The sequence below is a fragment of the Capricornis sumatraensis genome, chromosome 14, assembly GCF_032405125.1.
Source record: "Capricornis sumatraensis isolate serow.1 chromosome 14, serow.2, whole genome shotgun sequence".
Classification (NCBI taxonomy): domain Eukaryota; kingdom Metazoa; phylum Chordata; class Mammalia; order Artiodactyla; family Bovidae; genus Capricornis; species Capricornis sumatraensis.
In genome coordinates, this window is record NC_091082.1 from 46,651,787 (window position 1) to 46,674,780 (window position 22,994).

At 39.5% G+C, this 22,994-nt stretch overlaps 1 protein-coding gene across 5 annotated transcripts in view; it reads left to right on the forward strand.

Moving 5' to 3' along the window:
- Window positions 1–1,493: 1,493 nt before the first annotated feature.
- DNM3 (dynamin 3) overlaps window positions 1,494–22,994 on the forward strand; it is a 634,763-nt gene continuing 613,262 nt past the window's right edge. For all 5 annotated transcript variants that reach the window (XM_068986589.1, XM_068986590.1, XM_068986588.1 and 2 more), the window contains exon 1: window positions 1,494–1,654. In XM_068986589.1, coding sequence (XP_068842690.1) covers window positions 1,494–1,654 — 161 coding nt within the window. The remainder of the gene's footprint in view (window positions 1,655–22,994) is intronic.

Here is a 22,994-nt window from a genome sequence, read left to right on the forward strand (position 1 = left end):
CTGTCAAGGCTCTGGTTTTTCCAGTGGTCATGTGTGGATGTGAGAGACTGTGAAGAAAGCTGAGCACCAAAGAATTGATGCTTTTGAACTGTGGTGTTGGAGAAGACTCTTGAGAGTCCTTTGGACTGCAAGGAGATCCAACCAGTCCATCCCAAAGGAGACCAGTCCTGGGTGTTCATTGGAAGGACTGATGCTGAAGCTGAAACCCCAATACTTTGGCCACCTCATGAGAAGAGTTGACTCACTGGAAAAGACTTTGATGCTGGGAGGGATTAGGGGCAGGAGGAGAAGGGGACGACAGAGGATGAGATGGCTGGATGGCATCATTGACTCGGTGGACACGAGTTTGGGTAAACTGCTGGAGTTGGTGATGGACAGGGAGGCCTGGCGTGCTGCATTTCATGGAGTTGCAAAGAGTGGGACATGACTGAGCGACTGAACTGAACATTATGTGCAGTTATTGCCATGGGGAACTCTTCTGGTAGACTAAAACGTTCATGAATTAAATCCTGAGTAGTATGAGTATTTGAAATGAGGATCTGTCCAAGGAGGCTGAGAGAAGCATGACCATTTATCCCTCTGTGTCCCCAACACAAAGCACAGGATCCAATGCAGTCACTTAGTTGGCTAAATTTAAGAGAATGGGAGCAGAATACATGGTTATTGATAGACCATAGGAGGTAGATTAGGAGGAGAAATGGAATGAAGAGTCACAAAAGACAGAATGAACTTGGTAGACTGAAGAGGGCGAGTGGTGCTGGGTAAGCACAGTGGATTCTACCTTTGCTTCTGCAGGACCAGAAGAACCCAGCGGTTCAAGTTGTATCCTTAGGTAGGGTCAGAATACGCAGGGCCTGAAACGGATGTCAGATTGAAGAATTTAGACTCCAAAAGGCCGGCCACCCCAAGAAAAGCCAGGGTTCTGGAGTGGGCCGTGAGAACAAGAGATTTCCTTTTGGGAGGTGCACTCTGGAGGCATTGCACTGGTGGTGGCATCTGAGCTGCTGCCGCCGCCCCTGTTACCGGTGGAGTGCTTTCCACTGGACTTTGGCTTACAGTAGCTACTGAAAGGGAACAGTGCTGTCGGCTGGTGCTGCTATTTCATGCCGTTCCCTGACCGAGTGCTGTTAACTCTATCTCTGAACCTTGGCACCAGACGACAGAGGCGGTGGCATCTGGCCGCAGCTGGGAGGCAGTGCGTGCGCGCTGGGCGGGGAGGTCTGGCGAAGCCTAGGGCACAGCAGCCGCCCATCCCGGCGAGGGCGGGGCGGTCGCGGAATCAGGCCACGCCCCCACTCGCCTGCGCAGGCGCGCTTCGGGGCCGTTGCTGTCAGGAGCGCACTAGAGGCCGGACCGTGGCGGGATCCGACGTCTGGCTGTACCCGGCTGACTAAACCCAGCGCGGCAGCGGCGGCGAGGGCGGCGCGGCCCCGGCTCCCTGCCAGGTCGCAGAGACTAGCAGGGACTAGCGGGCATCTGGCGGGGCAGGCACAATGGGGAATCGGGAGATGGAGGAGCTCATCCCTCTGGTGAACCGTCTGCAGGATGCCTTCTCCGCCCTGGGACAGAGCTGCCTGCTGGAGCTGCCTCAGATCGCCGTGGTGGGCGGCCAGAGCGCCGGCAAGAGCTCGGTGCTCGAGAACTTCGTGGGCAGGTGAGCACGCGAGGGGGAGGGTAGGAGGCGGGGGCGACCCCACTTCAGGCTGCTGGAGTGTCGAGGGCAGGAGCCTGAGGCTGGACCAGGGGCTGCAGCGGATGGGAGGGAAGAGCGGCCGTGTCCGTGACGGCGGGCGGGGTCGTCCCAGCTCCGGGCATCCTCTGTCCCTCCCCGCCTGGTGGCCCTCCTGTCTGCCTTTCATCCTGCGATACAAAGCCATTTCCTCCCCGTCCTCCGGTCTGGGAGTCGGGGAGGGGGTCCGCCCCAGGATGACTTCCCCCTCCCGCCCGTTGCGCGCCAGCCCCGGGGACAGCCTGAATGCGTAGCTCTCCCGGGAGCTTCCCAGTCCCCTTTCTGTTTTCCCGGCTCAATATCCTCCTTTTCCTGTCAGCCTCCCCAGGCTCTCCGCGAGGCTGTGGGGTTCATTTCCCTGCCCCTCCCCCCTTGGAGATGCTTTCCTTCTCGCCCTGGTTCTCGGCTCCTGTCAGCTGTCTACTGTTCGAGACAGTCGTCGCCTGCCCCTAGCAGGGGAGGCGGGGTTCGAGGAGAAAGAAATCGTTTGTTGTGGTGAGGCTTTAACCCACGACGCTTCCCCACCGTTCTCCTCACTAAGGAGTCCAACAGTAAAAGGTGATTGCGTTTGTGTGTGCACCTACTCACAGCTCCAGGCATAGAGAGAAACAGAGGCAGAGACTCTGAGAGGGGGGTGAACTGGGACTTGTGTTGTCCAGGTGCCATGTCATTCCTGCATCATCTCGGAATGGACCAGCATCTTTCTCATACTCTCTCTGCACCCCCTTCCCCAGCATCATCTTCGATTCCCTAAGCTTTTATTTGTCCTGCGATCCTTCAAGTTAACAGTTGAATTGAAATTATGGTTCCAGGTTTCGTAGTTACTTTTAATTCTGAAAAACCCAAATAATTCATTTTTAAATTGGGAATCAGCATTCCCCGCCCCCCCACCCGATTGAGCAGTGCATGAGAGATTAAGTTACCTTAACGGCCTTGCCTGAGGAGTGCAGACATTTGCTAAGAAAAGCCCATTGGAAAGCATTATGAAAACTGAAATCTGTTTCCTAGTAATAAACTAGGTAGAAATGTACAATAGCTGATGGAGGGGGCCGGCGATGGTACAATACAGAGACTGTACTTGACTCTTTCTGTTTGACTGGTTAGTGATTTTGAATTCAGAAGGTTCGTGGTTTGTTTTTTGGCTTTTCTTTTCTTTTTTATTAGTGTTTGTGTAAAAATTAGATATTCCCACATCTTTGGGAATGGTAGTATTCATAAAGTGTATATTCTTTTCTCTCAGATGATGCTGTCTCTCAGATGATACTCTTAAGGATTTTTTTTTTCCCCTTCCTGATGAACTAAAAAGCTAAGAAACCTAGTTTCTAAAAAAGTAAGATTGCTGACAGTTGGCTGTTATCTTTGACTAAGTCGCTTAATCACTTTTCTCAGTTTTATCATTAATTTTAGTGGTGAGAAAAGTGATGGTAAAGCATTTTGCCTATGTCATCATAGACTTATGGTCTAGTGACGGATGAATACGTGATTTCAAACGTGTACACAAAATAGTCACATACATAAGGGTTTTACTTTCTTTGATTTATTGTCAATGAAATTCAGTAAATTTAAAGTGGTATCTATAGTGAAAGTGAGGTTTGGTGAGGTTTTTTTGGGATTTACAAACTCCAGAGCATTTAACAGGAAGCCTTAATAATCATTTAACTACTTTTGCTTTTTAAACAAATACTTAAAGATTAAAATTGTAAGTAATTCAAATGCAATGACCATATTTTATGCATCTTTTATATATTTAGTTGGATGAATCTGCCTTATAAATGCACTTTTTGTGGCAAGAACTTTTGAACCTAATGTTGATTTTATCCACATATCTTGATTCTGTTCTTCAGATTTTCCAATCCTGAACATAGTCACTGATGCTGTAATAAAATTGTAAATATCTTTCCACACTAGCTATACTCTTTCCAAATGAGAATTTTAAAAATCTGAAAGAGTAAAATATTTTAGCTTGAATACTCTTTATGATAGAATGAAAAATAAGGACATTGTAAATAGTATGTAATTTATTGGTAATTTAATTTACCAATAATTAAATACTATAAGAATATCAAGTCAAAGGAAAGGATGGGCATAAAGGAAAAAACTGATTTAATAAATATAGCAAGGCTTTATTATCTGTAGAGATGACACCTGCCAGCAGAACTTATATATTAGGTGAAAATTTAATTAAAAAAGTAATTTGATTTTAGTAAAGGCTTCAGTCATTGAATTATTGAGGAATCTAATTTCTAATTATAAACAAACCTTAGGGAAAAAGGAGTTCTGTATTTTGTTAGGAGATTCATTCTAAGTGGAAAAAACTGCTCATATTACACTATAACCTTTTATCTTTTTATTATCCAGAAAATTTTCAATAAAGATAAGGTTCTTTAAGAATGAAACTTTCCTCTTTTACATATAGCTGTTTTCATTTTAAGGCTCTGACCTCTATGCAGTTATTGAATGCAGTCATAAAACAAGGGCTCATTACTTGGGTAAATTAGTAGCATTTGTTCACCATTTAAGCTTGTCCTCTTAAATAATGATGCATTTTCTTCTTAACATTTAGCAATCCATGTTTAGTGGACTGTCTCCTTCTCTGTCTGTTTATATTGATTTTTTGACATCACTGAATGAACTTGGATGTGAATTTGTTTACTTCATTTAGCTGTAACTCTAAAATCTAATTTTGGGTTGACAAGTTTTGAGACTTATGAATAAAATGAGTCTTGAATGAACTACTTGTTTGTGATTTTCTTGTTAAAGTGATTAATTTACATATTAATGTAATGTAATATAGTGTTGGAAACCAAATTGTTCTTTTGGGTGTTCAGATGAGATATAGGCTCTCAGTGAGAGGCAGCTTAAGGTCTAATGAATAGAAGCTGAGACTCAGTGGTCTAAGTATATAGGGGTTGTCTGAATATAGGGGTTCACTAGATGGCATGGGGTCTGTCCATTGGTCTTATTTGTGTGTAGACGAACTTATTCAACTACTTTTACACCCTACCTTTTTTTAAACAGTGCAGTGAGATGATGATAATGGTCAACGTTTATAGAGTACTTGTAATGCATCAAGTGGAGCTGGGATTCAGCTTGAGGTATCTGGGCTTTATACTTGTGCTCTAAAACCTCTGGGCTGTATTGAACTCCTCCATATTGAGATTTACCATTTTCTCTGATAAATACTTTTGATGTCTTTCTTTGATCACACTTCAAATTACCACCGAAAATAATGACAAACTGCTATATTAATAATTTCATTCATAATTTATTTAAATCAGTCTGTCTTGCCTCATTTCACAGAGGGTTTGAGGCAACCCCTTAAGTAGAAGCAACATGAGTTAAGAGATAAGTTTTTTTTTTTTTTTTTACTATATTAGACATTCTTGAAGAGAGCTCTAAGATGTAATTGGATTATTTATTTAAGTATGTGTTGAGAGGGAATATAACTTGTTTATAGTGGTGTTAAGTGAAACTGTACTAGTTGCTAATGTGTAAATGCTTTTTAATGATATACTTGTTAGAAACATTAGTTCTTCAATGCTAATTATGTAGGCAGAGGATTCACATTATTCTATTCTAGCCTAAATGGTAAAATAGACTTTCAATTGTGCACAAGTAGGTTTTTTGATGAGTGGGGGTCAAATAAAAGATAAAGTGAGTATGTTGAGGGGAGTTCATGTCAATGTGAAAATCTCATATAAGGTATATTTATTTTGTTGTAAAGTTTCTAAACATGGGTAGGTTGATTTATCGAATTAGAGTTGTTTTGCTGGAGAAACTTAAAAGTGAACCATTTGATGCTGTTGTTGAGTAGACATGACCAGATAATTTTTTAAAAATTCAAAGCCACTTATATGTCTTAGATACTAATTTATTCTTAAATCCTTTGACTAATTTCAAGAGAGTTTTTAAAAATTGAAGCAGTAGCATGCATTTTAGTGAAATTATTAATTCTGAAATAGTTTTATTTAAAAAACATCAAAGCATTTGATTAGTGAATATTTTTCAATAAATGGCTTCCAACTATTAAAGTTATTAGATAAATGAGTGCTAACAATTAAAATGTGATAATTGTTGAAAATCATACTTCATGGTTCCCAAGAGCCTATTTAAAGTGTCAGAAACATGAGCTCTGTTTTATCCAACAGTTAATTGCTAAAACCTGAAACTACAAAGATATTTTTACTGTATTCACATTGTGTAATATACTTTTAGGTTTTCACAAATTCAGTTGGTAGGATTTAATTGTAACAATCAAGTATTAATAATTCCTGAGAAGCAATATACCTCAGTTAACTGGACTGGATAGTATATCTCTGTTTTGAAATTTACTTATGATTAACAGATATAAAAAAATGCACTGGATTAACTTCTTTAAGAATGAAGTTGGGCAGATGTTGTTACCCGAAACTTTGAAGGAATAGGAACTTAATAGTTAGCTATTCTAGAGAGTAGGTTCTTGGGTCCTTTACCAACGGGACATACATTTAGTAAATTGTTTGTCTTAGGTAGTCAGTACTTTGTGCTGGGCCTAATAAGTAGAGTTAAATTATGATGTTTTGCTTAAATTATGATTACTTTTAAGAAAGAACTGCAAACAGCTAAAAGAAATAGAAGAGTTTTTCTTTTCCTCTTCCACCAGAGCCACATCAAGAGAACTCTGTGCTAGTGTACTGTGTAGAACAAACCATTTATTTTCTAGATGGCCAAAGTTTTGTCTACGTCTGCTTTGCTTTTTTCTCACACTCAGCATTAATTTAAAAATTCTAAAGGATTTGGATTGCCATTTCCTTCTCCAAAAAATGAACATTATAAAGTGGAGGGAAGGAGGAGGCTAGTATTTGTTTCTCCTTACTTGTTGGCAGGCACGGATGCTGTTAGACCTGTTTCAAGCCTTCTGTACCTTATTTTCACATCCCCATGTTAATAAGGAAGGAGATTCATGGTTGGTTAGACAAGTAATTTGTGCAAGGTCACATGACTAGCAAGTGGCCAAGCAGGGATTTAGTTTTGGGTGTGATTCTGGTTGATAACTCTGGAGAAATGTGGGCAAATAAAGTCAATGAGTGGGTATTATTGAGTTCTAGGTATCCTGGGTAAGAATGTAGAAGGAAGTGTGAATGTACAGAAGCTGATGTATATATAAAATGAGAATTGACAGCATAAGGTACGAGATCACAACTTTCAAAGATTTTGCAAAATGAAGACAGTTGGGTATAATGAAAACTAAATGGGAGAAAATAATTTATACTGTGTCAATTTATTCCTACAGAAAAGAAAAACCTCTGAAAAACTACAGTTCTGAAATTGAGTTGCGATGTAGTGGAAAATAGACAGTATTGGAGATTTCAGTGTCATTTGGCAGCCAGTATCATTTTAGCTCAAGGCTGCATGCACTGAAGTATCGATGTCAAAGCAGGGAGGTGGTAATCTGTGTCTCAGTGTCTGACTTGACAACAAGGCATTGAATTTAGATTGTCAGTTTATCACAAAGAGACACTGTATGTTGCATAGGGCCTGTGAGAAGAGTAGCAGGAAAGAATAGAGGTTGGGGAGATTAAAAATATAACTGGATACGTTGAGGGTGGGATGGATCAGATTAACTAAGGACCTTGAAGGCACTAATACTTAAGGGAGATGGAATTCTGTTTTTTAAGAATAAGACATTTAGTTAAAGGAGTTGAGTAAGTAGAAGACAAAATGTTAGGGAAAGTGTTCTAAAAGCAAACTTGAGAATAGAATGTATTTACAAAGGAAGGTACAGGCAGAGGGAAGGTTGATACTAAGTGATTTGCATTACTGAGTTAAACACCATTCTAGAAAATTAGAAGGTTTATTAATACCAAATTGGTGTTTTTCTTTTTTTTTGGTCAGAGCTGGCTTAGCTTTTTTAAAATCAGTAGTAAAGATAGGCATTTCAGTAGGTTCTATAAGAAACTTTCTTCTGGCTTTACTTTTGCTCACTTCTTGGAGTACATTAGGTTACAGAGAAACAAGAGATTTGCCCAAGGTCAGAAACAGAATCAGAGTTGAGTTTGGAACTTGGTGTTTAGAACTGGGAGCCCAGTGGCAGTTCATCATCTTCTCTTTCTCCACTTATCATTTTAAATTATCTCCCTGTCATCCTCACTACCTCCTTTTCCCATTTCTTTACATTGGACCAATCTTTCCTTCTCCTTGTTACTCCTCTCCATTACTTCTCTTGATGGTAGACCAGCCATGAATTTTTTTTTCCTCCATACATAATAGGGTAAAGAGACAGGGAACAGGATGTTTCTCAGGCTAATACACTGGTCCTAGTGGCAAAGAACCTGCTTGCCCATGCAGGAGACACTGGAGACCCAAGTTCAATCCCTGGGTCGGGAAGATCCCCTGGAGGAGTAAATGGCAACCCACTCCAGTATTCTTGCTTGGAGAACTTCCTGGACAGAGGAGCCTGGTGGGCTGTAGTTCGAAGAGTTGGACACTAATGAGCAACCAAACACAACACATACACTAGAGTAAATTGTAACTTTTGGGAAACAGATGGGCCCGGGAAAAGACTATATGAAATAGTAGATGTTTTCATACTTTATTAATATTTTCCTACCAGCTGTGCATATCTAGAAAGTCGTGCCTGGGTTGGTCACTGATTGGCCTTGCTTTAACTGGGGAAAGCTTCTGAAACCTTGTGTGTAAGTTAAGTAATATAATGAAAAGGTTACTATTTAAGAAGTGGATGAGATTTTTGAGAGAAAGAATGATTTATTTAATCTATGAATTATATGAATGATACAGTATTGCTTTAGATTTTGTCTTTCCTGTAAATATCCCTGCTGAAGATTCTCTGTTTCCAGGAGTTTAAAGTGTGTGTCTCAATGCTTCTTTGTGATGGTGTCTTATTTTCATTTCCCACAGCTTAAAGGTCGTGCTATCTCTGGGAATAACACATTCATACCTATTAGAAGTGAGTAGGGCTTCTGCAGGACTTTATTGTCTGTTGTTTTTGTGGCTTGAAATTGAAAAGACTAATCCATTTAAATAATTTGATGGATGCTTTATCTTACTTAATATATTTGTTTTCTTAGACCCTGAAAAAGCCAGAATTTGGAAAGAAATCATCATCATCATATTCTGGTAACTGAGGGCAGACTTTGCTGCTAGGCATATCAGTCGCACCTCTAACTCCATAATGGATACAAACATGGCGTCTCAGCAAGGCATTGAATGTCACTGAGATTTAATTTCCTCATTTGCAATACAGAGACAGTAATACAGACTTCATTGTTTTATGTGCTTTTGGGTTCCACGTAAGATGCTGTAAAGTGTGTGACCCATAATAAGCATGTAATAAGTGATTTCTATGATATTGAGATTTATTAGAAAAACATGTATTTCATCATTCACATGACCAAAATATAATTCTCAAATATATTTGGTCTGTGTTCATAGTTTCTCACTTATTTTTCCTCAAACCCTTGAAATTTCCTAAGTTTTGAAAAAAAGGTGTCTTCTGTTAGGTTACTGAGGTGACTTTTGGAAAGCACCCAAGCATGAGGGCTCTTTGCCAGTGGAACCAACCTTGTGATTAGAGGGTTGGAAGTCTTAGTCTCATCCCCATGCCCGCTCCTCCCCCAATCCCCCCACAATCTCTAGGGAGAGGAGAGGGGCTTGAAGTCAAATCAGTTACCAATGACCAACAAAATTTATTTATTTATGGCTGTGCTGGGCCTTTATTGCTGCATGCTGGCTTTCTCTAGTTGTCGTGAGTGGAGACTTCTCTCTAGTTGCGGTGCATGGGCTTATTGTGGAGTATGGCTTCTAGGGCATGTGGGCTTCAATAGTTGATGCTTTAGGGCTTAATTGCACCATGGCATGTGGTATCTTCCGGGACCAGGGATCATACCTGAGTCCCTTGCATTGCAAGGTGGATTCTTAATCACTGGACCACCAGGGAAGTCTGTCAGTGGCCAATGATTTAATCTATCACAACTATGTAATGAAGCTTCCATAAAAAACCCAAAAAGGGCAAAATTCACAGAGCTTTTGGGCTGGCAAACACGTGGAGATTTGGGGAGAGTAGAGAAGGCATGGAAGTTCCTCCCCCTTTCCTCATACCTTGTGCTATATGTCTCTTCCATATGACTTCCTGATATATACCTATTTATAATAAAACAGTAGTAAAATAAACACAATGCTTCTCTGAGTTTTCTGAACTGCTCTAGCAAGTTGTTTGGACCAAGGAGGAGGTCGTGCGAACATCTAATCTGTAGCTAGTTGGTTAGAAACATTTCTAACAACCTGGGCTTTAGATTGGTGCCTGAGGTTACAGGAGAGGGTGGTCTTGTGGAACTGAGCTGTCAACCTGTGAAGTCTAAGGGTTTCTCCAGGTATATCATGTCAGAACTGAGTTGAATTGTAGGATACCCAGCTGTTGTCCAGAGCACTGCTTATTGTTGGTGTGAGAAACAACCTTCGCATGTTGGAATTGGTACTGGAATCCATTTGTTTAATGGTTACTAGTTTTAGTCTTTTATCTAGAAATGGACAATTTCTAACTTTTTAAAACAAAAGTAAATCTAGGAGAGAAGATAGATAGTAGTGTTTAATGTGCATTGCCTGTAATAGTGCATTCAATAAATGATTGCTATTAGTTTAAGTCTTTTATCTAAACTTGGCATTTTCTGAAACAAAAGCAAATTTAGGAAAGACAATAGATAGTAATGTCTATTTACAGATTTTTTTGTGGATGTTGGAAGATTACAGCTGCATCAAAATGCTAACTTTTAGATCTAAGTTAAAGGTTTAAAAATTACAGTTAGTTCTAGATCTTAAAGTATATTTGGATCTTTTTAAAAGAAAGCATTACTCACATTTAGCATTACTCCAGTGTATATTTAAACACATATATACAAGTCCAGTTTGTATATTCTTCCTTCTCAAGAGTTCCAAAGTACTTCTCATTTATTTTTATTAATCCTTACAGTATCCCTGAGAGTATAGTAAAAGCATGTTTTATTAACTTCAGTTTAGAAATATGGATGGTTGAACTGGAAAAAGTTAAGTAACATGCTAGGGTTTGAATGGCAAATACCAGAGATAATGAACATAGTAGAATTAATCACATAGAGATAATACAATTAAAAGGAATTTTGTTGAAATTATTTTCAGATACTCTCCTAGAGAATGAATTTTAAGCAAAGTATTTAATTCTGTGATATTGATAAACCATTCTTTCAGTTCACTCGCTCAGTCGTGTCTGACTCTTTGGGACCCCATGAATCGCAGCACGCCAGGCCTCCCTGTCACCAACTCCCGGAGTTCACCCAAACTCACGTCCATCGAGTGGGTGATGCCATCCAGCCATCTCATCCTCTGTCATCCCCTTTTCCTCCTGCCCCCAATCCCTCCCAGCATCAGAGTCTTTTCCAACGAGTCAACTCTTTGCATGAGGTGGCCAAAGTACTGGAGTTTCAGCTTTAGCATCATTCCTTCCAAAGAACACCCAGGGCTGATCTCCTTCAGAATGGACTGGTTGGATCTCCTTGCAGTCCAAGGGACTCTCAAGAGTCTTCTCCAACACCACAGTTCAAAACCATCAATTCTTCGGCGCTCAGCTTTCTTCACAGTCCAATTCTCACAACCATTCTTAGCATATCTTTATCTTTTGGAAATGTTAGATGAAGTTGTAGGCAAAGATGGAGGTAGAAGTGGGAAAAACAACTGAGTCTGACTGGTGAAGGAGGACAACTTAGCAAGAATATTAGTGAAGGTCAATGAAGAGAAATGACCTATAGCCAAGGGATCAGGAGGTAAGATAGAAAGATGGTAACGATAACCCTGTATGTGAGACAGCAAAAGAGACACAGATGTATAGAATAGTCTTTTGGACTCTGTGGGAGAAGGAGAAGGTGAGATGATTTGGGAGAATGGCATTGAAACATGTATAATATCATTATGAAATGAATCGCCAGTCCAGGTTCGATGCATGATACTGGATACTTGGGGTTGGTGCACTGGGATGACCCAGAGGGATGGTACGGGGAGGGAGGAGGTAGGGGGGTTCAGGATGGGGAACACGTGTATACCTGTGGCAAATTCATGTTGATGTATGGCAAAACCAATACAATATTGTAAAGTAATTAAACTCCAATTAAAATAAATAAATTTATATTAAAAAAAGAAAAATAGTGTCAGGTGCTATTAGACCTTACAGAAGTATCAAACTTCTTGAAGTAGGTGTTGAAGTAATACCCAGTGACTTTATTTTCATTGGAAAGATTCATATCTTGAGTTGACTGACATTTTCACAACTTGTTAACCTCCAGTTTTAGCTCTGAGCTAGTTAACTGGTTCCGTTTGGAATTACATTTTCTGTATGTTTCTAGGTATGCCTCAAGCTTTGTGTAAGAATAGTTTTGGATTATCCAGAGGAGGCTTAGAGCTTTGTGTGTATGTGCGTCTGTTTTCTAGTTAATAAAACAGAAGCCCATTATTTTCATATATTTTAAGGAGGAGAAAAAATTTGAAGAAAAAACACAAATAGAATCTAAAAAGGAGGGAGTTATGAGTTATTGTGAGTTATTTAGTTTGAGGTAGATTTAATTTATACCCACAGTAGATGTTCCCTGGATGTTTGTTAAAGGAAATACCTTGGATGAGTTGAGGCAACATGATGGAAATCAAGGAGAGCTAGGATTAGTCTGGTCTTTACTGTCATCCCACTGGTCTTCCTCCACTCTCCCTATCTGATTTAGAGGCTCCTTTTTAGTGGTCCTTGTTCATACTTCACTGCATGGGGATCTTACTGTACAGTTGGTTACCTTGTCTGTCTGTCCAGCCATTTGCAGTTTCCATGAGGCCAGGAATGCTTGCACTTCATTTGTCATCTTCCATAAACAACGCTGGCACGTAGTAGGAGCTAAATGAATGATTTAGCTATGTGACTGTATATGTTTATCCAAGCTAAAGCATATGTTCTTCATCAATACATTTGTTGAGGATGGGGTGGATGTTGGACTGGATGCATTTTTTTTTCAAACAAGAGTATCAGAGTTCCTTCCAGGTAATGAAAAGTACTGTTTTGTGAAACTTTTGTGTTAGTTGTATATTTGTATATGTGTACCATGCTGCAGTATAAAATGTATTTCTTACTATGGATGTCCTCAAAATGGTTGAATGCCTCTGGACTAGATTAAATCTAATGTTACTTTTAGTCATTTATTTAATTATTCTATATTTCCATGGTAGGACATATCTTTGCATAACAGAAGGCAAAATTCACAGTATACTGTTTTACTAGGTGAGTTAAAATGAAGATAATTTTATTATTTTTATTTTTTAAAATTAATTGAAAAAGGAATATGCCTATGTGATTACACCTCTGACATTCCAATAGTGCATATAGTAAAAATTGTCTCTCACAAAGGTTTCTTATTTATTAAGGTGTTTAATTTAATATGCATATCTGACAGATTATTTCTGGGTTATATTTTCTTTACATGATGTCTATCTGATTTTTGAGGGCAGAGAGAGTTTAAGAAACTTGTCTGATTGTAGGTAAATGATTAAACCAGTTGAAAAAGAACATGTTTGAAAATTCTTTTAGCAGATGGATTTATCCACCCAATGTGTCATTTACAGTCCCCTACATGCCAGAAAATGTGAGATTCTATGCATATAACAGCTCCTTCAAAGAACTTGGTGACCCCAAAGGGTACAAGGGTTGATATGCACAGGCTGTTGTTATCAGGGTAATGAGGCTAACAAATTTGGCAAACCACTTCGGTGTTCTTGCCTTGAGAACCCCGTGAACAGTATGAAAAGGCAAAAAATTATGACACTGAAATATGAACTGCCCAGGTTGGTAGATGCCCAATATGCTACTGGAGAAGAGTGGAGAAATAACTCCAGAAAGAGTGAAGAGACGGAGCCAAAGCAAAAACGATGCCCAGTTATGGATGTGACTGATGATGGAAGTAAAGTCCAGTGCTTAAAAAGCAATATTGCATAGGAACCTGGAATGTTAGGTCCTTGGATCAAGGTAAATTAGTAGAAGTGGTCAAACAGGAGATGGCAAGGGTGAACATTGACATTTTAGGAATCAATGAACTAAAATGGGCTGGAATGGATGAATTTAATTCAGATGACCATTATATCTACTACTGTGGGCAAGAATCCCTTAGAAGAAATGGAGTAGCCCACATAATCCACAGAGTCTGAAATGCAGTACCTGGTGCAATCTCAAAAATGACAGAATGATCTCTGTTCATTTCCAACACAAACCATTCAATATCACAGTAATCCAATTCTATCCCCCAACCAGTAATGCTGAAGAAGCTGAAATTGAACGGTTCTATAAAGACCTACAAGACCTTCTAGGAAAAAAAAACACCAAAAAAGGTATCCTTTTCATCATAGGGGACTGGAATGCAAAAGCAGAAAGTCAAGAGATACCTGGAGTAACAGGCAAATTTGGGTTTGTAGTACAAAATGAAGCAGGGCAAAGGCTAACACATTTTTGCCAAGAGAATGAACTGGTCATAGCAAATACCCTTTTCCAACAACACAAGAGAATACTCTACACATGAACATCACCAGATGGTCAATACAGAAATCAGATTGATTATATTCCTTGCAGCCAAAGATGGAGAAGCCCTATACAGTTAGCAAAAACAAAACTGGGAGCTGACTGTGGCTCAGATCATCAACTCCTTATTGCGAAATTCAGACTTAAATTGAAGAAAGTAGGGAAAACCACTAGACCATTCAGGTATGACCTTAATCAAATCCCTTATGATTATACAGTGGAAGTGAGAAATAGATTTAAGGGACTAGATCTGATAGATAGAGTGCCTGATGAACTATGGACAGAGTTTTGTGACATTGTACAGGAGGCAGTGATCAAAACCACCCACAAGAAAAAGAAATGCAAAATGGCAAAATGGTTGTCTGAGGAGGTCTTACAAATAGCTGAGAAAAGAAGAGACATGAAAGATATGAAAAAGGAAATGAAAGGAGAAAAGGAAAGATATACCCGTTTGAATGCAGAGTTCCAAAGGATAGCAAGGAAAGATAAGAAAGCCTTCCTCAGCGATCAATGCAAAGAAATAGAGGAAAACAACAGAATGGGAAAGACTAGAGATTTCTTCAAGAAAATTAGAGATAGCAAGGGAACATTTCATGCAAAGATGAGGACGATAAAGGAGAGAAATGGTATGGACCTAACAGAAGCAGAAGATATTAAGAAGAGGTGGCAAGAATACACAGAAGAACTGTACAAAAAAGATCTTCATGACCCAGATAACCGCGATGGTGTGATCACTCACCTAGAGCCAGACATTGTGGAATGCGAAGTCAAGTGGGCCTTACAAAGCGTTACTATGGACAAAGCTAGAAGAGGTGATGGAATTCCAGTTGAGCTATTTCAAATGCTAAAAGATGATGCTGTGAAAGTGCTGCATTCAATACGCCATCAAATTTGGAAAACTCAGCAGTGGCCACAGGACTGGAAAAGGTCAGTTTTCATTCCAATCCCAAAGAAGAGCAATGCCAAAGAAAGTTCAAACTACCTCACAACTGCACTTATCTCACACACTAGCAAAATAATGCTCAAAATTCTCCAAGGCAGGCTTCAACAGTACATGAACCATGAACTTCCAGATGTTTGAGCTGGATTTAGAAAGGCAGAGGAACCAGAGATCAAATTCCCAACATTCATTGGATCATAAAAAAAGCAAGAGAATTCCAGAAAAAAATATACTTCTGCTTTATTGACTATGCCAAAGCCTTTGACTGTGTGGATCATAACAAACTGTGGAAAATTCTTAAAGAGATGGAAATGCCAGACCACCTTACCTGCCTCCTGAGAAGTCTGTATGCAGGTCAAGAAGCAACAATTAGGACTGGACATGGAACAACAGACTGGTTCCAAATAGGGAAAGGAGTACGTCAAGGCTGTTGTATTGTGACCATGCTTATTTGATTTATATGCAGAGTACATCATATGAAATGCTGGGGTGGAGGAAGCACAAGTTGGAATCAAGATTGCCGAGAGAAATATCAATAACCTCACATATGCAAATGACACCACCCTTATGGCAGAAAGTGAAGAAGAACTAAAGAGCCTCTTGATGAAAGTGAAAGAGAGTGAAAAAGCTGGCTTAAAAGTTAACATTCAAAAAACGAAGATCATGGCATCCAGTCCATCACTTCATGGCAAATAGATGGGGAAATAATGGAAACAGTGACAGACTTTATTTTGGGCAGCTCCCAAATCACTGCAGATGGTGACTGCAGCCATGAAATTAAAATATGCTTGCTCCTTGGAAGAAAAACTATGTCCCACCTAGACAGCATATTAAAAAGCAGAGACATTACTTTGCCAACAAAGGTCCGTCTCGTCAAAGCTATGGTTTTCCCAGTAGTCATGTATGGATGTGAGAGTTGGGCTATAAAAAAATCTGAGCACTGAAGAATTGATGCTTTTGAATTGTGGTTTTGGAGAAGATTCTTGAGAGTCCCTTGGACTACAAGGAAATCTAAGCAATCCATCCTAAAGGAAATCAGTCCTGAATATTCACTGGAAAGACTGATGCTGAAGCTGAAACTCCAATACTTTGGCTACCTGATGTGATGAACTGACTTGTTGGAAAAGACCTTGATGCTGGGAAAGACTGAAGGTGAGAGGAGAAGGGGACAACAGAGGATGAGATGGTTGGATGGCATCACTGACTCAATGGACATGAGTTTGAGCAAGCTCCGGGAGTTGCTGATGTACAGGGAAGCCTGGCGTGCTGCAGTGCATGGGGTTAGGAGGAGTTGGAAAGGACTGAGTGATTGAACTGAACTGAGGCTAACAATTTTTATGCAAGGCATTTATTAGAAAGTTGTTGGCTGGGTCAGGATGATGTCTTCAAATATTTGAGGAGCCATTAATTGGAGAGGGATTAAATTGACTCTGTGTCCCCAGAAGACAGAATTTAAATAAATGGTTGAAAGTTATAGGCAGACAGATTTAAACTTAATGTAAGGGAGACTGCTCAGCGGATCAGCTAAGAAATCGAATGAGTCACCTGGGGAGCAGTAAGTAGTTCATCACCAGAAGGATAGAGGCTGGAGGTAAAGACTGACTGGCTTCTTGGCATGGTGTAAATGGGAAGCAGGTTGAGCCTCTTTGAAGGTTTTTGATGTTGAAGGTTCTTGCTATCACATAGTTCTTTGTTTATGATTATTACTGGAGGTGAAAGTTTAGACAGAATTTGAACACCTTTGGAGGTGCAGAGTGGTCTGAATGCTTAAAGGAAAATGTCACATGTCTTTGGAGAGTCCAGGAAAGATTTTTTAAGAGACGTAGGGTTTGAAAAGGGGCTTCTTAGGTGACACAGTGGTAAAGAGTCCACCTGCTGATACAGGAGATGTGGGTTCGATCCCTGGGTCAGGAAGATCCCCTGGAGAAGAAAATGGCACCTCACTTCAGTATGCTTGCCTGAAAAATTCCATGGGCAGTGGAGCCTGGCAGGCTATAGTCCATGGGGTCACAAAAAGTCCAGACACGACTGAGTGAATGAGCAAGGTTTGAAATGTGCATGAGAATAAGACTTTGATAAGTTGAGATGGGGCCAGAAGTCACAGACTGTAGCCTTCTCTGACCTCTGGATGGTTCTCTAAGTTTAGTTCCATGCTGCTTAGCACTTCAAGGTTTATAATTGAGTTGTAGTTTTTGGTCCCTGAGGCAGACCGCAAACTTCTATTGGTATTCCCCATAGTAACTTATGCAATTCTGTTTTATATACTTAATTTTTATTGAATTTTCACGAATTAAATTGTTGGCCCAACTTAAGATGTGCTGGTACTGGACATAAAGATCATGACTTTTAGAAAAATTTTTCTATTTGACACTTAACGAGATAACATTATGTTTGATGAACGAATGCTCTTAGCTGAAAAACTGTTTGTAGCCCTTGTGCCTTAGTTTTTAAACTGTCCTTTCTCTTACCTGAACTTCACCATTTTTCTTATTTAAATTTTTTTTTGAAAAATTGAAGTATAGTTGATTTACCGTGTTGCATTAGATTCAGGTGTACAGTATGGTGAAGTGACGTGAAAGTTGCTCAGTCATGTCCAACTCTTTGAGACCCCATGAACTATAGAGTCCGTGGAATTCTCCAGGCCAGAATACTGAAGTGGGTAGCTGTTCCCTTTTCCAGGGATCTTCCCAACCCAGGGATTGAACCCAGGTGTATTGCATTGCAGGCAGATTCTTTACCAGCTGAGCCACAAGGTACAGTATAGAGATTCATTTTTTTCAGATTATATTTTAAGTTATTATATGATATTGGATGTAAGTCCCTTCCATTTTCTTAATGATAGAAATCTACTTATGATTCTCCTATTTTGTCATCTCCCCTCTTTAGCTATGTTGGCTTAGCTCTTTCCTTCCCTATCTTTTCTTTTTTAAAACTTTTTGGCAGTGCCTTGTTGGCATGTGGGATCTTAGTTCTGCGAGCAGGGATTGAACCAGCAGCCCTTGCAGTAGACGTGTGGAGTCTTAACTGCTGGACCACCTGGGAAGTTCCCTATCTTTCCAGCCCTTGCTATCTGAACTCTTGCTGAGCCCAGGAACAAATATATTTGAATTACAAGGGATGATTATATTTGAAAGGCTGGTTCATCTCAGCATTCCAAAAGCAAGTACATGTGTAAATATATGTGTATGATATACTTGGGGAATTTGTCAAAATGAGGCTTCCTGGGTTCCACTCATGGAGACTGACTCATTGGGTCTCATGTAAAACCAGAGTAATCTGTGTTTTTCCAAAAGCTTCTTTGGTGCTCCTGTTAGTAGTCCCAAAGTCTGGCTTCTTATCACTTCTGAAATTTCTATTATTTCTGCAGCTGTGTATAAGGAATGAAATGTTCTCTTCATTTCCCATCAGTACACTGAAACTGCCCTTGCCAAGGTCCCTGATCTCCAAACAGCTTTACTTTTTAAGTATCTCTAAAATTCATCACCTGTGCTTCATTCTTACAACCAGTGATGCTTAATTCCTACAATCATTGACTGAGTTCAAGTTAGCATCTTTTATCTTCTGGACTATAGGGATTTACTTAATGCTTTCCACATCCATAACTCTTCAATCTAACTTCCACATAGCCATGATATGATTGATGCAAAATTAAAGTTAAATGTATCACTATCTGGGTGAAAACTTTTCTTTTTTACAATTTATTTTTAATTGAGAATAATTTGGGCCCCTACCTCAAACCATATACAAAAACTAAAAATGTGTAGAAGACCTAAGTGTAAAAGTTTAAACTATAAGATTCCTAGAGGAAAACACAAGTGTAAATCTTAATAATTTTAGATTTGGCAGTGGTTTTTAGCTATGAGAATTAAAATATAAGTGAACAAAAAAGTTAAAAAATATACCTTGTGTTTCATCAAAATTAAGAACTTTTGTGCTTTGAAGGACATTATTAAGAGCATGAAAAGATAACTGAGGGAATGGGAAACTTTTTTTTTCTTGCAAAGTATATATCCAATTAAGGACTAGTAACCTAACAACAAGACAAATAATCCAATTTAAAAATGGACAAAGACAGTAGCCAGGACATGGAAGCAACCTAGATGTCATTGGCAGATGAATGGATAAGAAAGCTGTGGTACATATACACAGTGGAATATTACTCAGCTATTAAAAAGAATGCATTTGAATCAGTTCTAATGAGGTGGGTGAAACTGGAGCCTATTATACAGAGCAAAGTAAGTCAGAAAGAAAACACCAATACAGTATATTAATGCATATTTATGGAATTTAGAAAGATGGTAATGATAACCCTATATGCAAGACAGCAAAAGAGACACAGATGTAAAGAACAGACTGTTGGACTCTGTGGGAGAAGGTGAGGGTGGGATGATTTGAGAGAATGGCATTGAAACATGTATATTATCATATGTGAAATAGATTGCCAGTCCAGGTTCAATGCGTGAGGCAGGGTGCTCAGGGCTGGTGCACTGGGATGACCCTGAGGGATGGGATGGGGAGGGAGGGTCAGGATGGGGAACACATGTACACCCATGGCTGATTCATCTGAATGTATGGCAAAACCACCACAATATTGTCATTAGCCTCCAATTAAAATTTAAAAAAAATAAATAAAAATGGGCAAAGGATTTGAATAGACATTTCTCTAATAAATATATACAAATGACCAATAAGCACATGAAAAGATGCTCAATATCTCTAGTTATTAGGGAGATACAAATTAAAACCATGATGAGAGATCACTTCATGTATACTAGAATGGGTATTATTAAAAAAAGATGAGTAATAACAAGTTTCAGTAAGGATATGGAGAAACTGGAATCCTCATACATTGTTGGTGGGAGTGTAAAATTGTGAAGACACTTTGGATAACAGTTTGACAGATTCTTAAAGTGGAACATAGCTATCATAATATCTAGCAATTCCACTCCTATGCATTCACTGACAAGGATGAAAACCTAAGTATACAAAATAACCTGTACATGAATGTTTATAGTAGCATTACTTGTAACAGCCAAAAGGTGAAAATACCCCCAATATCTATCAGTTGATGAACAGATGAGCAAAATGTGGTATATCTATAAACAAAATGTAGTATATTCATAAATGAAACTTTATTCAGCCATAAAAAGGAATAGAGAACTGATACATTCTACAAGGTGGATGAACCTTGAAACCATTATGCTAAGTGAAAGAGGCCAAACACAGAAGACCACATAGCATATTCCCTTTATATGAAATGTCTGGAATAGGCAAATCCGTAGGGACAGAAAGCAGTTTAGTGGTTGCCAGGAGCTAAGGCAGGGTATAGACTGGAGAATGACTGCCAATGGATATGGGTTTCTTTTTGGGGTGATGAAAATGTTCTGGGATTATGGTGTTCATGGTTGGTACAATATTGTGAATATATTGAAAATGACTGGGACTTCCCTGGCAGTCCATTGGTTAAGACATTGCCTTTCAATGCAAGGGATGTGGGTTCAGTCCCTGGTCAGGGAGCTAAGATGCCTCACATTCCTGCCCCTCCCCCCCACCCAATACCCTCAAACATAAAACAGAAGTGATATTGTAACAAATTCAATAAAAATTAAAAAGATCCACATTTTAAAAAGTGACTGAATGTATACTCCCAAGGAGTGAATTTTATGGTATATAAATTGCATCTCAAGTAAAAGAAAACCTTTGGGACTAGATTAAATCACTTCAGGAGAGACTATGAGAAAGAAGGGGAAAAGAAGAAAAGCAGAAGGACACTTTGCAAAGGGAGCCAAGAAGGAGAAACCAAAGAGGTAGGAGGTAAATCAAGAGGCTGTTTAGAACTGAGAATAGAGAGCAGTTTTACTGGAGTGGTGGGAATCTCAACTTGGAGCCTATTTGGAGTGAATTGAGAAGGGAATGGGAAGTAAGTAGGGATAATGTGTGTAGATAGCTCTTCTGAGAAGAAGGTGCAAGAGGGTCTGAGAAGGACCGTAAAGAAAGCTGAGCGCTGAAGAATTGATGCTTTCAAATTGTGGTGCTGGAAAAGACACTTAAGAGTCCCTTGGACTGTAAGGAGATCAAACCAGTCAATCCTAAAGGAAATCAACCTTGAGTAGTCATTGGAAGGACTGATTGTGAAGCTGAAGCTCTAGTACTTAGGCACCTGATGAGAAGAGCCAAGTCATTGAGAAAAATCATGATGTTGGGAAAGATTGAAGGCAAAAGAAGAAGGGGGAGGCAGAGAATGAGATAGTTAGATAGCATCACCGACTCAATGGGCATGAACTTGAGCAAAGTCTGGGAGATAGTGGAGGACGGAGGAGCCTGGCGTGCTGCAGTCCATTGGGTTACAAAGAATCAGATACAACTTAGAGACTAAACAATAAAAAAGAGCATTTTTGTTTGCTAGTGGGAATGATCCAGGAAAAGACAGGTGATATAGGGAAGAAAGACAGGAGAGGGGGATCAGGAAAGTCTTGAGAAAATGCAGTGGGATGGAGTCCAGAGGTTCTGTTGTGGAAAGGCTCTTAAAGAGGAGGAGGGGCACCTCATCCATTGGGACTAAAGCATAAAGAAGTTGGTGTAGGCATAAGAGGTACATAGAGTTGAGAGGGGGAGGATAGGGAAGTTCCAGTTTGTTAAGATAACAGCATTAGCTCATGATAGAGTGAGGAGGAGAGGGAGGAATAGAAAGAAGAAAATGTAGGCAAAGAATATCTGAGGGAATGGGAATGTGAGTTCAGTAGAGAAATATATTCAAAATGTATGTGAAACTGGCCTTTTCATAAGTCAAAAACAGCTAAGTGGATTCTCTAAAATGCAAGTTTTATCAAGTTACTTTACTGTTAAAGTCTGTTACTCAGCTTTTTAGCATGATACACTGTTCCCTTCATGATCGGCCATCTGCCTCTGTCTATTCTCCTTTCTTGCTCCTCCTGTCATTCACTATGGTGTTTAGTCTTACTGCACTACTTAGACTTCCTAGAATGCATCAAGCCCTTTCATCCCTCCATGGCTTAACACATGTTTCTATCTACCTGGAAAGCTCTTTGGGTTCTCTTTTGTCTGCCTTACTTTTCAAGAGAGAGCTTTTATCTCTTCTAGGAAGACTTTACTAAACTCACAGCTAGAAGATATTCACTAAATGTATGTTGAAAGACTGGAGATGCTTAGAGCTCTGTTGAACTGATCATAAGCTTTTTGAACACAGAAGAATTATCCAGAAAGACACTGTTGTGTGCACCAAAAGCCAAGGGGTTTTGTGGCTTTCTAAGTTTGTTTCTTCATTTGCAAAGGCTATGAAGTGGGTTCTAAATGTGTAAGACATAGACTCCTCAATAAATGAGAGTTTTAAAAATAGTACTTAAGAAAAGAATTATATGTAGCCCAGGAGAGTGTCACCATGCAATGATCACAGGATACTTGCTTTATTTAAAATCCTACATTTTCTTGGCATGACATTTAAGACAGATTTTGAAAGACCTGTAACTGAAAGTTGTTTTTCCAAAAGGTAATATTTCTTCAGAATGACTTGTAGATTTCCTGGTTTGGACCTGTGGATGGGTGAATGGAGGAAAACATTTGGTGCAGAAGAAAAATATGTATATTTGGACCTACCCTGCAAATTTTCCATTAAGGTTTCCAGCTACTAGAGGATTAACAAGTTGTACTTGTGAGGAGGACAGGACCTGGTAACTGGTTAAAAGAAGCTAACGGAGCTTATGCTGAGGCTTACTGGGAGGAGGACAAACTCTCAGTTG